Genomic DNA, 17,230 nt, shown 5'->3' on the forward strand with positions numbered 1-17,230 from the left:
GAGTGGTGAGAGGGGACATTCTTACCTTGTTCCTGACCCAACGTATACTTTTGTGCACAAATATAATCTGAAACAAGACATGTCCTTGCCTATAACAAAGCCACCAAAATAAGTATTAGAATTTTCTTGATTAATGTCTCAAAATTTGCAGGTACATATTGCTCGGGTATATATCAGTAGACATTGATTTTAAATGCTCTGCTGTAGACATTAGCAAGTATTACTGTCAAACAGCTCAGAAGGTTTTTATAGCTGCACTATTAGGACAAGAGATACAGACAATGGTCTCTCACTGCTGGAAACACTGGAAGAAACTCACTGTAGCAAAGGCAAATACTATGTGAATTCATGAAGATACAATTTAATATACAGAATGGTACTAAGGTTTCAAGACCTAATATACTGGAATTATAAGAGGGAGCTAAATTGTGGTTTGTAGTGCAGTGGTAGATAATGATACTGGTCCTTCAACAATAAAGTTTACATTCTAGTCAGGGAGGAAATAAGTAATGTGCCTGTAAGGAATGCAGGCACAATGTGAATAGTGTCCAGTCATCTTCCTGGTTTATTGTGACCTCACACGTATTAGTAGGACTCATATCAAGGATTCATTATTTGCTCCTCTGCCTTTAAACATTACAAAAGCAAAAGAAAAAATAAGCCACATCGTAAATACATGTTGAAATTTCGTTCATAGTACGTGAGAAATGACGAAAGTATGCAATTTGGGAATCACCACCCCAGTTTTGCTTCAAAGATAGGACTGGAAATTCAGAATCTGGTGTTAATCAGAACTTAGGACCATATACTTGGCATGCTGAAAATCCTACTGTTTCTGGAGTATTCTTTTTATTTGAGTTTAGGTTTATTCTTATCATTATGAATGGTCAGTAAACAGTTATGTACTTGAATTTTAAATGCAACTGTGAATTACCATAGTTTTCCACTTTGGAGTAAGAATTCATGGTCGATAATTTTGGGGATCAAAAAAATAGCAGTTTTAGGAAGGAAAATGAATTTAATTTTTCCCTCCATTTGAACTATAAACCAAATTTTGTGTAATGAGTCTACTGTTAATTATTCCAGAGTCCAGCCTCTAAAAGCAAAGAATGTGAGGTCTCCCAATTTGGCTTTTACATAGCAAATCTACTTGAACAAATGGAACCACTATCGCAGTGCTTTATTCCTATAAATTTTGTAAGTGGTCAATTTAGTCAGTCAGAATGGTGATCAGTGCTTAAAAAAAATCTCAAAATTAATAAACCTTATTAAGAAAAGTTGTCTCATTAGACACCTTCTAGGAAAGTTATCAGAAGTGCATAAAGAAAGACTCTTTCAAAATATCCCTTCAATTAGTGGCATTAAAGCCCGAAGGTGATGGTAAAATTAGAATGAGGTGGTGTGGTTTCTTTTCCATTTCTCCATGAGTATTTAATCAGGAGGTAATTTCAAATTGAGGTCTTAATTATTCAATTTTCTTTCCTACTTTTTCCTTCTTAAGCAAAATGCTGAAAACATGTTCCATTTGTTATTGATAATATTAACCCTGAAGTAATTAACTGCTCAAGAGAATACTTCTAAAAATCTGTACACATAGGAAATAAACTGTCATAGCTGTCCCCACTGTTATTTTCTGGTCACCAACTAACGGAATATCAGGTGAAAATGGAGGGCCAAGTGGTGACCTTCTGACCATCAAGCTTCTATACTCAGAGAAAAGACTGACCTTACGCCCACTTGTTCAAGCCAACACACAAGCTTAATTTAAAGCAGCATTCAGAACTAATCAGATTCCACATCATAGAGTGACTTCAATACCTTTCATCTTTCAAAAACAGTATCATCCTAGTTAGCTCATCTCCAGCAGTGAATAAAATTGCTGTGGATTAGAAGAATTTCTGATCAGTAGGATTTTTTTTTAAGAAGTCCATCTTTAAGGAGATTTTAGATGGAAGAAAACAACCAAAAATTCAAAACAACCAAAAGTTCAGATTTCTGTGAGACTCTAATATTCTTCTGAATGGGGAAAATGCAGGCCTTTCTGTTGTGTTTAAAATAAAACTGGAATAATGGAAGAAAAGTGATGATAGGTTTTGAAGTTAAAAATGTTTCTGACTCATTCATGCAAGTGTCCATGCACAGAAAGTTTCTACTAATTTCTTGATTTCTGAAGATTTGTACATTTAAAAAAATACTTAATGTCAGAAATATTCTTGACTGGAAGTATACTTGTGGTTCTCCATCTTTCCAGAAATCTATGTGAGCAGGTCTTACAAAAAGTTTCGCTACTGAAAAAACATATATGTTTGCACATTATATGTAACGTAATATGCAGTGAAAGGATTTTATAGAGCTATACCCATTTTCGTTCAAGATGAAAGGAGGTGGAAGACATAAACCTCCCTCTCCTTCAAGAAGGTCAAGTGCTCCAGCTGCCCTTCCACTGGCTTCCAGAAACTTCCAGCACCCGCTCTCACTCTGCCCACCCAAGTGGCTATCAGTATATGACTAATACGATCTCTTCCCAGAAACGCCCATCATGCCTTCAATCAGCAATCACCAAAAGCACACTGTTGATTAATCACTGCAGCCAAATAGTCTCTCTTTCACCCCCAGACACTACTTTTGACTTCACTCTCCAGGATCAGTAATGCCGGGGGTGTTACAGGTGAAACGGTGCCTCAATCAGGAGCCCAAAGCACGGTCCCCGGTCCTGAATCTGATACTGGCATCTACATGTCCCTCTTAACTTCACTTTCCCCATCCGTAAGTGGGGACAAAAAGAAACAAAGATCCCAGACTTCCCGGATCCCAAGAGGAGGAATCACCATTTAAAGTACCTACTGTGTACCAGGCACTGTGCTAGGTGTTTTTCCAACTTTGCCTCATTTAAATCCTGCTGCAGGCCTTTTCACATTTAAACCCAACTGGCTTATCTCCAAAGCCCAGGCTGCTTGCACTAAAAGATGCTGTTCTTCAAAGGAGATGCAATCAATTAAAGCACTCTGAAATATTCTTTTTAATTTATTTCATTTTTTTCACATTAAAAAAAATTATTTTTTAAATTTTTTGACCACACCGCATGGCTTGCGGGATCATACTTCCCCAACCAGGGATCAAACCCAGGCCCTCGGCAGTGAAAGCGTTGAGTCCTGACTACTGGACTGCCGGGGAATTCCTGGAAACTTTTTTTTTAATTGAAGTATAGTTGGTTTACAATGTTGTGTTAGTTTCAGGTGTACAGCAGAGTGATTCAGTTTTGTATATATATATGTATATATATTCTTTTTCTGATTCTTTTCTATTACAGGTTATTACAAAATATTGAGTATAATTCCATGTGCTATACACTAGGTCCTTGTTGGTTATCTATTTTATATATAGTAGGGTGTATATGATAATCCCAAACTCCTAATTTATCCACCCCCTTCCCCTTTGATAACCATGTTTGTTTTTTATGTCTGTGGGTCTATTTCTGCTTTGTATATAAGTTCATTTGTATCATTTTTTTAGATTCCACATATAAGTGATATCATGACATTTGTCTTTCTCTGTCTGACCTACTTCACTTAGTATGATCATCTCTAGGTCCATCCATGTTGCTGCAAATGGCATTATTTCTTTTTTATGGCTGAGTAATATTCCATTGTATATATACCACATCTTCTCTATCCATTCATCTGTCTATGAACATTTAGGTTGCTTCCATGTCTTGGCTACTGTAAACAGTGCTGCAATGAACACTGGGGTGCATGGATCCTTTTGAACAATGTTTTTTTCTGGATTCATACCCAGGAGTGGGATTGCTTGATCATATGTTAATTCTATTTTTAGTTTTTTAAGGAACCTCCATACTGTTCTCCATGGTGGCTGTATCAATTTACATTCCCACCAACAGTGCAGGAGGGTTCTCTTTTCTCCGCACCCTCTCCAGCATTTATTATTTATAGACTTTTTGATGATGGCCTTTCTGAAACTTTTCAAAGAACCGAGAGTATAATATTAAGGATAGTTGACGATGACATCAATGAAGATGAAAACTATTTATTTGTCTATTTAAAATTAAGGTTTGAAAAAATGAAATGCCAACATCTTAATATATTTCCCATCTCCTTGTGTTCACTCTAAGTTTTAACTTTCCCAAGTGGATAACGCAGCCTTGGCATATTTATTGGGAAACATCTCTGACTGTTAGTAAATTTCAATTTCCACTTCAATAAGCCTGGGTGTCTTCAAGACCCAGAAAAGACAAGGAGCCAATTATTCTTCCCTTCCCACACATGGGTTCTGGGTCCTCCTACCTTTGTAGACCCTTCAGCACGTTTCTGTTTTGCCAGTCTCCACACTCAGGAAGCAGAAAATGGTTCTACCCTTAGCACACACAAACTCTCATAATGAAGAGAATCGGCTCTAATTTACAAAAAATAATCCAGAGTTAAATGTTGATAACTTTCCTTGACTATTGGAGACTCTCAATAATAGGTGTCCTTTGCTGGCATGAATGAGTTCCCGAGGCGTTTACACAGCCCCCTCCCTGAACTGAATGATGGCTGCTTCGCTGTGATCGCTCCCCAGTGCCACTCCTCAGTCTGTAATCCGACAGATACTGAACACAGGCCTACTGTGCGCCCAGACAGACAAGCGCTCTGTCATCAGCAAACCTGTATCCTAAGAGGAGTCACAGACAACAACCAGACAGATGGGAAAGGGCGCTTTCAGATTTTGACAAGTGCGGGGGAAGAAATAAGGGGGGCGACTTGGTCTACAGTCAACAGAGCTGGAATCAGGGGAGCACATTAGAAACAGGGGCTTGGGGAACTTAGAAAGATTACACTGTTAAATAAGTAATCAGATGGGAAAAAACCCTGGACCGAAAGCCTAGGTTAGAATGTTCTTTATTAATTAAACTTTCTTCAAAATAAGAAACAATCCTGACTTTCTGTAGCTGATGTTTCATAAAACTGAGACTTGTATTTTCTTTGTTACAATTGGTGGTTGCATCCCTGATCAAGGAGTTGGCATTAAATTATAAAAGTATAAGCAATAATGTCGATAAAGGAAATATACAGCATCTATCAACCTTAAAAGTAGTAATATAATATTCCCTGTACAATAAACCCCTTACAACTATTTTACATGTTGATAATTTAAGAAAATCTAGACTACCATGAAGCATGAAATCAACCTGTAACCTACATATATTTTACCTAATTTGAGGTGTAAAAACCTTAGTCCAATTTGGTTTACTATTTTAGTGAACACTTAAAATTCAGAAGGCTTTTACACAGGACTAATTTGAAGGACTCAGCTGTCTTTAAAAAACATGTAAAGTAATTTAAATTGATACTTTTTAAAATTTTTCTTTCAGAAAAGGATTCTTAGTGATGAAATTATTCAAAATATCCCATTGACGTACATCTTCTTAAAGTGTTTTAACAGTGCCTGTTTTTGGAGGTGATGACGATACGTCTTCTTAGACTGAGAATAATTTTGAAAAGTAAAGACAGACACAATAGATCTCTCCTTATTCTCTGTCGTGGGGTGAATTGTGTCCCACAAAAAGATATGGCTAAGCCCCAAGCCCCCATACCTGTGCATGTGACCTCGTCTGAAAATGAAGTCATGTGCCAGGCGGGCAGTACACTGATGCTCACAGCTCTTTAACAATTCAGAGGGCGTTTCAGGACCTGGAAGCGCCTCAGATTCATCTGTATGAATATTTATTGTCACCCTGTCACAGTGTGCAGCCTGCAGAGGCTGTGTGAGAGGTGTTTGTGGGTCTGATTATGCTGGAGCTCCATGGGGCTGCCCGATGATTAACAGAAGGCTCCACAAGTAAGCCGTCGCCTCCTGCTTTTATGCAGCAATTATTTTCTAAATTAACGTTCCTGAGGAGGACATGTTAAATTCTATCCAGAAAAGAAAGTAAACAAAATTAGGAATGGATAAGACCGTCAGAAGCCACTTATCTTCGCCTCGGTAAAGGGAATATTGAATCAAGAACAAGCTGTATCAGTTTCAGGTGTACAACAAAGTGATTCAGTTATACATACACATGTATCTATTCTTTTTCAAATTCTTTTCTCTATTTGGTTGTTACAGAGTTGTTAATCAACTGCACACCAATATAAAATAAAAAGTTAAAAAAAATAAGTATAAACTTTACAACCACAAAAAAAATAAATAAATAAAATTATTCCATTTTTTCCATAAAAGAACACGCTGTATCTCCTCGGAGCCAACTGTGCGTAAGCCGTAGCATCCGGCTTCACTTGGGTTGGGCTAGAACCGTCCCTCTCAAACTTCAGCGTTTGTCTGAATCACCAGGGAATTGCCAGGAATTGTTCAAGTCCCAATCCTGAGGTCTGCAGTGGGGCATAGGAGGTTGCATTTCTAACAAGCTCCCAGATTACACAGTGTCCTTATTTATCTTCGGGTCCCCCTGGAGTAGCAAGGGGCTCGGACGTGCAACCTTCAGAACCCCCGAATCTCCCAGCTGCTATGGCTCCAACCCTTGGTGCCGGAAAGCTCAGGGGAAATGATGCTCACAAATGAGGTGGCCAGGCTGTGCCCTCCACTTGGAGGGATAGTCTCACTGGGGTGTTACAAACAAAGATGTGAAAACCAGAGTTTGAGGCTCAAGACATTTCTCCTCTGAGGTTTTCCTAAAATGGTAGATCTTCAAACAGAGCTCTTAGCCATGGAGTGAGAAACAAAACAAAACAGCCTTCCTATTGCAGAATTTAAGCCTCTAACATCAACATCTAAAATTATCTTTTCTGACTCTCTTTATGCATATTTTTTACCAAATTTCATTTAGTACTAATGGGATTTGGACATATCTTACTGCAAAATACAGGTTATTTGTTTCTAAACTATGGTCAAAAGTGACTTTTGTTTCCTGAAGGGAAGATAGTGTAACTTGAAACACCAAATAAAACTGATCTCTTTCAAAGATAATTACGATTGTTTGTGTGCTAACAGCTGTTACAAAACTTTTGAAAATACTCTATTCCTCCAAGTAGATTCAGGCATTCTAACTACAGTTATATTCATGTTATTAATTTGCACGGATAATCCGTTTTGATTTGAAAGATGTAAAATCCCAAGTGAATTCTAAACTAGTTGAATTTCAGATAAGGGGTTTTCATGAAGTACACATTAAATATTTAAATCAAATAAGAAATAGTTCAGTTTGGGTTTAGTTGGGTGATCATTTTGATTTTTCGATTTGTTTTAATTCAATCATTTTAAAATACAGATTCAGTTTTATTTAAAATAGATTTCAACATATCTCGCAAGAAGGAATTATGTACTCAAGTTACACATTACTTTGATATTTAAGTTTGTTTCTGTGTTCAGCAAGTGTGATTCATTTCAGCTATTTTTGGTTTGGTTTCATATTATATGGTTTACACAAAAATTGCCTTGAAAGGTTCATCTTGCATTTCAGAATATTTTTCAATTCACAATAATTTTAGAACTCATAACTTGACACCTTGGGTGTGCACACTGATACACCCACATGTGGGTGCGCGCGCACACACACACACACACACACACACACGCACGCACACACACCAGTCACTGTTGCCAAGGTGCTTGGTGTTTCTCTGCCCCCTTCTGGTAGCTCCAGAGATCTCCTTTGTTAATTTTACACTTACCTCCAGTTAAGTGTTTTTTCCTCTCACAGAATTGTAGTTCAAGATACTTTATGAAGCAGCTGGACAGGTCATTAAGAGTGGTCTTGGCGTGTCCAAAGGCTTCTAAGATGCTCATGACCTGTAGCAAAAGGGAAACGTTTATTTGTTTTTAAAGGGAAACATTTATTGAGTTACCCATCTGTTTAAATAAAATTGGGTAATAATAGCCGAGAGACAGGAATATTCCCTCAGCTAAGAGGTTCTCCATTGTTCATACAACACAATATTGCAATTTTAAGGTCATTCTTTTCTCAAATGCAAACTGCTAGCATTCTCCCTCTCAAACGGTAGCTAACAGTAACAGGATAATTATGCACAGAGCACATGACTCCCTTTTCTTCACTAGCCTCTCAGTGTAACACACACACACACACACACACACACACAACTCAGCACATGCTATTTGGGCTTTTTAACTTGAATAGAACAGTAGAAGTGCTTCTGTGGCTTTGGAGGGAGGAATTAGAGTTAATATAAGCAATAGTCAGAATCTCCTTTAAAAATAACGAATCCACTTAAACATTTGTTTATAACCTTCTTCTGAACCCGTATTTACTTTGCCACATACTCTTTTGCACCCCGAGTCCCTAGATAACCCTCCCATACCCTGTTTTTGCTCCATAATAAGAATTCTAGATGAAGCCACTGGATCCAGTGTATCTTATCACGAGGTGCTCTTGTAGAGATGGGAGCTTGCAGCTTTAAAATGCTGTTAATACAGCTCCACGGATCAACCCTGGCATCTGAAATTCTTCATGTATTTCCTTAAAGATTGACTATAGGATGAATGTCATTTTTTTCTCACAACCGATTGTGCCTGTGATAATGATGATGGCCAAGCAATTCTCCAAAATGTTTGAAAATCTGGAAGGTTCAAAGATACTTTTCTGTATCTTTCAAGATACTGACATCTTAAATGTAGTTCCTGCATCAACCACAAGATGGGCACTATGATACCTTCTTGATACACTTGGTGGTGGCTTATAATTTCTAATGATAGTATTTTTTGAGACTTTTACTCTAAATTAGAAAAAACAACGTTTGCTGCTGTTTTTAAACTTTCTGGATGCTGCTCTACTAAGGCATTCAATTCACCTGCAAGTATTTCATATTTTGAAAGATTATAAAACAACACTTTGATTCTAATCACAAGTCACAGAGCTAAACATTGTGGAAATAGCAAAATATATTAAAACGTCTGTTTCTGAAGTTTGAACTTCTGGAGAGAAACACTGAATCTTTACAGAAACCCTATGATTTAGGTCTCTTTACAATAACCTAATTTTAAAGATCATAATAGTGCATTGATAGTAGTAATGGCAGAAATGTTTCTGAAAAATAATTTGAAACAGTATTTATGAAGGTCCTATGTTTTGCTTCTTTTCCAACAACTTAATATGAAATAAATATATAGCAAAATTAATAGTGTAATTATATCACATTTTAAACCTTTATAATATTACAATAAACAATTGTTTAAAAATTCATAAAAATTTTAAATATTTTGGCGTCTAGTTTGTTGGCGTTGTATCTGATAACACACTAATTTCTTATTATAATAGAAAATGAATATAAAAGATAATGACCCACGCCCAGACAGGAAGTCCAGGGTAATGAACGGCGCGCGATGCATGTGCTCTGCCCCCCCTTTCCCGCTCCGCTAATGACAAGTTCTACCACCGTGAGCAAGTTTCATAAATTCCCAAACCTCCTTTCCTTTACTCTAAGCAGAATAACCCCTTCAGTTGTTATCAGAGTCCGTTGTATGAAGTGCTCAGCTTGGCGCCTGGCACATGGTAAGCATTCAACAAATAGCAAAGATTCGTTTTGTTTTTGTTAATAATAGTAGAAAACATTTATACTTTACTTACTATGTGCCAGGAACTATATATATATATATATATATAAAAAGCTATATATAAATTATATCTAACCGTACACACACAGTCATATATATATGTACGAACGTATATGCGTGTGTATGTATAAATAACTTCTTTTAATTCTCACAACTACTGTCTCCATTTTATAGAAAAGGAAATTGATGGATTAAGTAAATTTCCCAAGGTTCAGAGCTTATAAATAGTGGAGCTGGGATTGAAACCCGAGCACTCTCTTGCAGGATCGGTGTGTTTAATCACCGTATCTGAATAACGATAAAGACATATAAGGCAGAAAATTAGCATAAACCGAAAACTACTGAACAAATATAAATATATGGCATTCTTTCATTGTGCACTGCTGGTCCGCGATTCAAGATTAAACTGAAATGAGGTGTGTGTGGTTTTTTCTTTTTTTAATCTTTAATCATCCATTTGCCCAATAGGTGGCGCTAAACAAATGTGTTAAGAGAAATACAGAAAAAATGCAAAACCAATACTGTTCTGCCGCTCAACTTTAAAACAAAATAATGAGAATACTGTGCCATAATAAAACTTTAAATAAAAATATAGGCAAAGGGAAGTAAGTGTACATTTCCTCAGTATTTACTGTTTCAAATTTTATTGGCATGATTTGTTCCTATTTTACATTGGAATTTTTTGCTATAAAATTTTCTTAGTTCTGCCACTAAAAGTTATGCGCACTTATCCTGGTAGTAGTTAGTCAGCTGGATTTTCTCAAAGTAAAAACTTGTAGCCTCCTCAATAAGAAATAAGGCCTTAATCAAGGTGCCCCATCACCCTGTGAAAGCAGTTGCTCAATAAATATTTATTTAAGTAATTTAAATGGAACTGAATGTCTTAAAGTTGAAACTCATTTGGGCCAGAATTAGTGAAAAGTCCCAGGCAATTGTGTTTTTTCCCAAAACATGACTTTTATGTTCCAATAAACCTACTGCCGTGGAAAGTCCCTGCTTCCACAGTTTGAAATTCAAATAATGCGACTACAAACAACCACCCTCTTAACCGATCTCAGCTGTTTTGAAATTGTCCAGGGAAACAAAAGCAGTATCTACAGTGATAGGATTGAAACCCCCCTGCCCATGGGGTAAAGCTCACTCTGAAGCCCATCGCGAAGGCAGAACGTAAACCTACGTAGACTTTCAAGACGGACAGCTGAAGTATAAGATTAAAATCCAGAAAAGTTACAGCTGTGTGTCCTTTAAAAATATGTGCATTACCTGCATAAAATTACCGAAAATCATCTCTGGAGCTCATCTTCAGATACCAGTTAGATCTCTTTCTCTCCCTCTCTGCACCCTCTGTGGAGAACACTGCTCACCGTGAGAGCATGGAACTTAGAAAGGGCCAGCTTCCTCCCAAACCCCTTCCCTTTGTGTGTCCCACCCCCACCCCAACTCCGGATAATAACCTTTAATCTATAAATCTTTAATTCTGCCATCGATGTAAACCACAAGGAAAATGTTCTCTACGCCTCAGTTTCTCCACGATTCTGTGCTGAAGACCTACCGATATGTCCTTCCTGTTATGTTGCTACCGTTCTTCTACTATTTATTCCTTGGAAACTGCTCTTCAGCATGACCTTCAATGACTGTTCTTCTCTCACATTATGCTAAGATGTAGGGCAACATGATTTGGTCCAGACTCAACCAGTATCTCCCAGTGGAAGATACCATGTGTCTGTCTGCCGTGCATGTGGCCCCTCGGGGCAGCATCTTGCACGTGTCTGCCCTGTGGTATCTCCAAGGGGTTGTTCCACCATCTAACTCTGCTCACTCGCTCCTCTCTTTTCAGGGCCACCTAACGAACCTTCCTCTCATCTTGCCCTGAACATAAAGCCTTCTACTACGTTGCTCTGTGTATCAAGGATATTCTTTTCTTCTCACCTCCTAAATACAATTTTTCTTTCATGCAGAAAGTACTGGCCCATCTCTTAAACAGACATAATTTCAGTGCACACCTGTGATGTTATAATGATTTACAGTCAGCTCATAACTTTTTCCAATGTGTGTATTTTATTACCGCACAGCACACACACTTGGATGCTGGGCAAAAACCGGCTGGGTAATTTTCAAGAATGTCTCGTACACTGAATAAATGCATGTGGATGATCATTTAAAGGGAGACCAAAAAAAGCATTATGGACATGAAGTTTAAGCCATACTCAAACCTAAGACTGGAAATCACTTATTTATGACACCCTTAATTTGTCATGAGAAAGGAGTAAAATGAACAAATGAATTAGGAATAGTTTCACTTGAAATTTGCATTGACATTATAATACGGATTCCCAGATGCTAATTGATTTGGAAGCGTTATATCCATCTTATCCAAAAAAATGCAGCTTAGAATGTATTCACTACATAAAGCCAATTTACATAAAGTAATCCAATTTACATAAAGCAATCCAATTTACATAAAGTAATCTAATTTACATAAAGCCAACTTACATAATCTAGAATGCATTTTAGAAGTCACACTCTGCTCTTTCTCAAAGCATTGTTTTAATAAATGAGTGCTTTAGTCTATAATTTACATAGAGACTACGTTTTTTTGTCATTACAATTAAGCCAGTAGATCCTGTTATTTTATTAGGTAACCTGAGTCTACTTTATAACCGCATTGCTTTATAGATTCTCTAATCCTTAAGTGTCATTAGTAAGCATATTACAATATCTGAACAAAGAGTTTACACTACTTTTCCCAAGTTGACCCAAAATGTTAAATTACTTTGAGCTGTGCTGTAGAATTCTGCACATGCCCAATATATAGCTCGAGTTTAAGAGATGGTTATGAATTAAAGTCATTAATGAACACATACAATACCACAGATGCATTGTAGAGTTGATTTATCATACATTCTTTGTAAAGAGAAGAACTGAAAAGACAGTTTCTCCTTCTAATCCGCTGTGGCCTGGAAAACACCTGTTAACAAAACTTGCTAGAACAGTGTGAAAACATCAGTCTACTTGCAGGTGTCTCCTTGAGTCAAATGTCTGAGTTTTATCGCGTGAAATTTGACCTTTCCCTTCGCTGCTAATAGGATTTTGTGGCTCCTCATTCAATCCTGACAGTATTTTAGGTCTATGAAGTAGCAGGATAAGGTGTCTTCATATAAAAGCAAATGTTACTGCATATAATTTAAAATCAGTCTTAATTTGGGTGAAGGGAGTCAAAAGGTACAAACTTCCAGTTATAAGATAAATAAGTCCTGGAGATGTAATGCACTGCATGGTGACTACAGTTAATAATAGTGTATTGTATATTTGAAAGTTGTTAAGAGACTAGATCTTAAAAGTTATCATCACAAGAAAAAAAATTTTGTAACTATGTGTGGTGATGGATGTTAACTAAACTTATTGTGGGGTGATAATTCTGCAATATACGCAAATATCAAATCATTATGTTGTATACCTAAAACGAATACAATGTTATATGTCAAAATATCAATTTTGGGGTTGAAGGTTTATCACCAGCCTATTAATGTCATCAAAGTTGACTGTTACCAGTTCTTTTACATACATTGAAACTTTATTATCACCTCTCAGTAATCCCCCCACAAAAGTTGCTTATCTGGCCAATCCCACCAAAGTGTCCCTTTCTATGTAAACAACGACAGACTCTAACTGTATTACGTATTTTCAATCCAACTGTTCAGAGCAAATACAAAAAGAGTATGACGTTCAAAATATTTTAAACTATATACAAGAAAATAAACCTTGACGTGAACAACATTCATTTGCACCAGTCTTTTTTTCTTTCTTTCCACAAATTTTGGTCAACTTATGGTTAAACTGATGGCCTATTAAGGTGCCCCCTTTATTTGTAAACTGCATTTTTCTTGCTTCTCCATAGTTTCTAACCCAAGCAAGAGACTTACATGTTTAAATTTGGAATCGAATATAGGCCTGCTGGAACCAGACCTACAGGCGAGGTGTCTCATTATTTGTTTGCTGGCTTCAGACTTCCCAGATCCTCTTTCTCCACTAAAATAAAATAGAAAAAAAAAAAAAAAAACCACAAGTTTACGGTTTTGGAGAACATAGTAAAAAAATTAAATAACCAGAGACAATTCTCAGGCACAAAGAAGGTGAGGAAATGACCTAGTGACTTTTAATGAGATGATGGTATCATTTAACACTTCCATGTGATTCACTCCTTTGCTGTACTATATACACAATAAATAAATGTGTGTGTATGTTTGTGTGCCTCTGTGTGTGTACCTGTGTACACACAATATGGTGTTTTCGATGCTGGGACTATAAATGAATAGCATGCCACTTCTGCTCCCCAGTGTCTTACAGAGTAGAACCACATGATGCAGGTCAATTATAGCAGAAAGGCCTTAGGCTGGAAAGAAAGACGCTTCCGCCTGTCCCCTGCTTTGTGAGTGCAGGTGAGTGGGGTGGCCGCCAGGTGTCGGTCCCCTACAGTCGAGATGCGTATTTGGTAGGGCCACACGTCTGGCCTGGTTAAATCTTTGAGTCCTCCAGGAAAGACGTTACATCTTCCTTGGAAAAGTCATTCAATCCTTCTCAGCTTTCCTCCTCTTTCCTTCAAAGTGAACATCAAGCGTGCAGCTCCTACAACTAAGCCGGTAAAGATGGAGGAGTGACCAGGTAGGTAAGTGCCCGGTGCTCAGCAGATCCGAAAACGGCCTGTTTCGTCTTGAGGCTGCTGTCAGTTTTGACATTTCGTGTTTTCCATTTTCCTTTAATCTAGGAACAGGCACCATCCAAATATGTCCTGCATGAGGACAGTGCTTTTGGTATTTCCCAGGCATACTTCATAAGTGACATAATTCCTATAAATAATGATTGTATTATATTCCTGAGACTAGACAATATAGGGTTAACACAAAACTCCAATACAATAAACACTAAACCAACGTGGTCCGATATGAAATAAGGCTTTTACTGCATCTAGATGGAATACTCGTGAAAATGGTGTTTACTCATCGATAGCCAAAAGTTGAAAATACATATAAAGCTCTTTTGCTAGGGCTTTCTCAGGTTTCTCCCTTGAGCATTTGTTCTAATGAATTTGATTAAAGGGTGTTTGCCAGGAAAGAAACTGACACTTAATTCTCTTATTCACGTCTCAACTTGTTAATAAAACGTCTACTCCCCTCATCTGTGACCATAAACATTTTAACCACTTTTAGAGCGACCAATTTAGCAGCCTCAGGGGAGCAGGTGACAGTGACCTGCAGAAGATACGAAAGAGCTCATCATGGGTTCAAAGACCCTTCCTTTTAACCTTCTAATTGCAGAGCAGAAACAATCTAAATCTTTCATGATGGAAATTTAACGTCTACAATTATATTCCCTGTTAAAAAATCCTATTACCCAGCAACAGAACTTGATGTGTCAGGCGTCTCATTTTTAGAGAGATTTTGCTTGCATTCACTCAGGGATCAATCTTGAAAATACCATTTTCCTTTTTCAAATATTGCCTGTTCCTTCAAATGAGACTTACTGAGGGCCTACTACGTGCTGGAGTCTGTTAGTCTTCAGGGTAAAAGAGGTGAAAAGATACCGCTTCCTGCGCCATGGGCTGGGGATACTCTCGAGGAAGGAGTAGGTACATAATTAAGGTATAATTATAACAGGTGGGCACAGCTAGCAACGAGCCCATGGGAGAAGGGGCAGGTACATCTCTGGGAAGAAGCCAGGGGAGGCTTCTGGGTGAGGTAGTAATTGAGCTCATTCTTGGAGAAGGGGCAGCATAGAAGGCGGTGCTTATGCAACATTAAACACTCAACCAACACTCCCTGAGCATCTACTGAGCAAGTCGAAACAGGGGCGGGTCTCGAGTCCCTGCGGATCTGGAGACACAGAGCCTGGGAGGCTGTGGGGCTGACCCAGTGGTCACATGAGTCCCTTTTCCTTCTCCCCACCGTTGCCCTCACCCTGTGACCACATGTCGGGAAAATGATCAACTCTCTCGGCTAGCCAGAATCACATGCCTTTTTGCCATCTCATAAAATCCCACAACGATCACCACATTTCACTTTGAGTAAAATACAAAGAAATCTTAGAAAAAAGAAAAAATGGATATAATAGTCTTGGCCTCATAGCATATCAAGTTGAAACTAAAAATTCTAGTTCAACGTGTTCAAGAAACATTCCTTGATCTGAAAATCCACATCTATGATTAAACCAGACATTGACCAAAGATTTGGGGTGGCGCTGATGGGTCATGGACCCATACAAAATGTGAAGCTTAAATATGCACAGCCTTGTCTGCTAAATCTGTACGTGACAGAAGCAGACCCTATGTTGCTTATTTCACAAGTTAGCGGCACATTCAGCATAAAACATTAGTTTAGGTTTGCTCAGCAAACTGTTAGGATAACGGATATTTGTCGTACATGCTCAAACAATTAATTAAAACCATCTATCAAGGCCTTCAGAAAATTAAAGCAAAGGTAGAACTTGGTGGGCTCCAAACTCCCAGTTCTAGCCCAGGACAGAGATCTAAAAATTGTTAAAAACTATTCCTTAGGGGCTTCCCTGGTGGCGCAGTGGTTGACAGTCCGCCTGCCGATGCAGGGGACACGGGTTCGTGCCCCAGTCCGGGAAGATCCCACATGCCGCGGAGCGGCTGGGCCCGTGAGCCATGGCCGCTGAGCCTGCGCGTCCGGAGCCTGTGCTCCGCAGCAGGAGAGGTCACAGCAGTGAGAGGCCCGCGTACCGCAAAAAAAAAACAAACAAAAAACTATTCCTTAGGATGAAGCCTAGTGTGTTACGGGAGCCCATAATTATGAAGAAAATGAGAAATAAAATGAAAATTTGAAAATCAAATGAAAAATCCTCTGGCCTGGTACTGTAAATCATCTACTCCAGGAATATTTGAATTTTGATCTCCAAATCTTCAATTATTCTTTGTAAATGCTAATTATGGGACATAAAAGACACTCTGTAAATGATCTTTACACAAAGTATTTAGTTGAATTCTAAATTGACTCATTTTAACTTATTAATATAAAGGCAGAAAGCCTGTCGTAGTCAAGACAATCAAGGAGGTTGAGAAGCTACATGCAAACACCAATCCCGAAAGAAGGAAGACAATGGCTAGAGTAATAAGTCCTTATGATCATGGATTTGCTCTTCCTTTTTTTTTTTGCAGTACGCGGGCCTCCCACTGCTGTGGCCTCTCCCGTTGCGGAGCACACGCTCCGGACGCACAGGCTCAGCGGCCATGGCTCATGGGCCCAGCCGCTCTGCGGCATGTGGGATCTTCCCGGACCGGGGCACGAACCCGCGTCCCCTGCATTTGCAGGCGGACTCTCAACCACTGCGCCACCAGGGAAGCCCTGCTCTTCATTTCTCGAAACGTGAATGAAGAAATCTTTTTTTCAGAATAAGTGGTTGATAACATGGCATTATTAGCCTTTAAAAATGTCCCAAAGGAATATTAGTTCTGCAGAATATTAACAAATCTTGCTATTGTTAGAAAAACAATTCCATGAGCAAGTACATGTAAAAACAAAGAGAAACAGGTTTCTTCACTGAAAGAACATGCTAGGCATTGTGAACTCTGTAATCGGTAGGTTCCCAAAGGATATGGATTCACTGGCCCCTCAAAGCTTCGCTAAGGTCCAAAGTCTTTGACAAGGATTAA

The 17,230-nt window shown here is 38.3% G+C and overlaps 1 protein-coding gene across 1 annotated transcript in view; it reads right to left on the bottom strand.

Annotated features, from left to right (window-relative positions):
* Positions 1–17,230, bottom strand: part of MYO16 (myosin XVI) — a 401,807-nt gene that overhangs the window by 236,689 nt on the left and 147,888 nt on the right. Inside the window, exons 13-14 of the mRNA XM_022576783.3 lie at positions 13,485–13,590; positions 7,665–7,782 (exon numbers count right to left, since the gene is read on the bottom strand). Coding sequence (XP_022432491.1) covers positions 7,665–7,782; positions 13,485–13,590 — 224 coding nt within the window. The remainder of the gene's footprint in view (positions 1–7,664; positions 7,783–13,484; positions 13,591–17,230) is intronic.

Source organism: Delphinapterus leucas, chromosome 18 (genome assembly GCF_059928025.1).
Source record: "Delphinapterus leucas isolate spDelLeu-1000000601 "Yukka" chromosome 18, BTC_Dleu_Yukka2, whole genome shotgun sequence".
Classification (NCBI taxonomy): domain Eukaryota; kingdom Metazoa; phylum Chordata; class Mammalia; order Artiodactyla; family Monodontidae; genus Delphinapterus; species Delphinapterus leucas.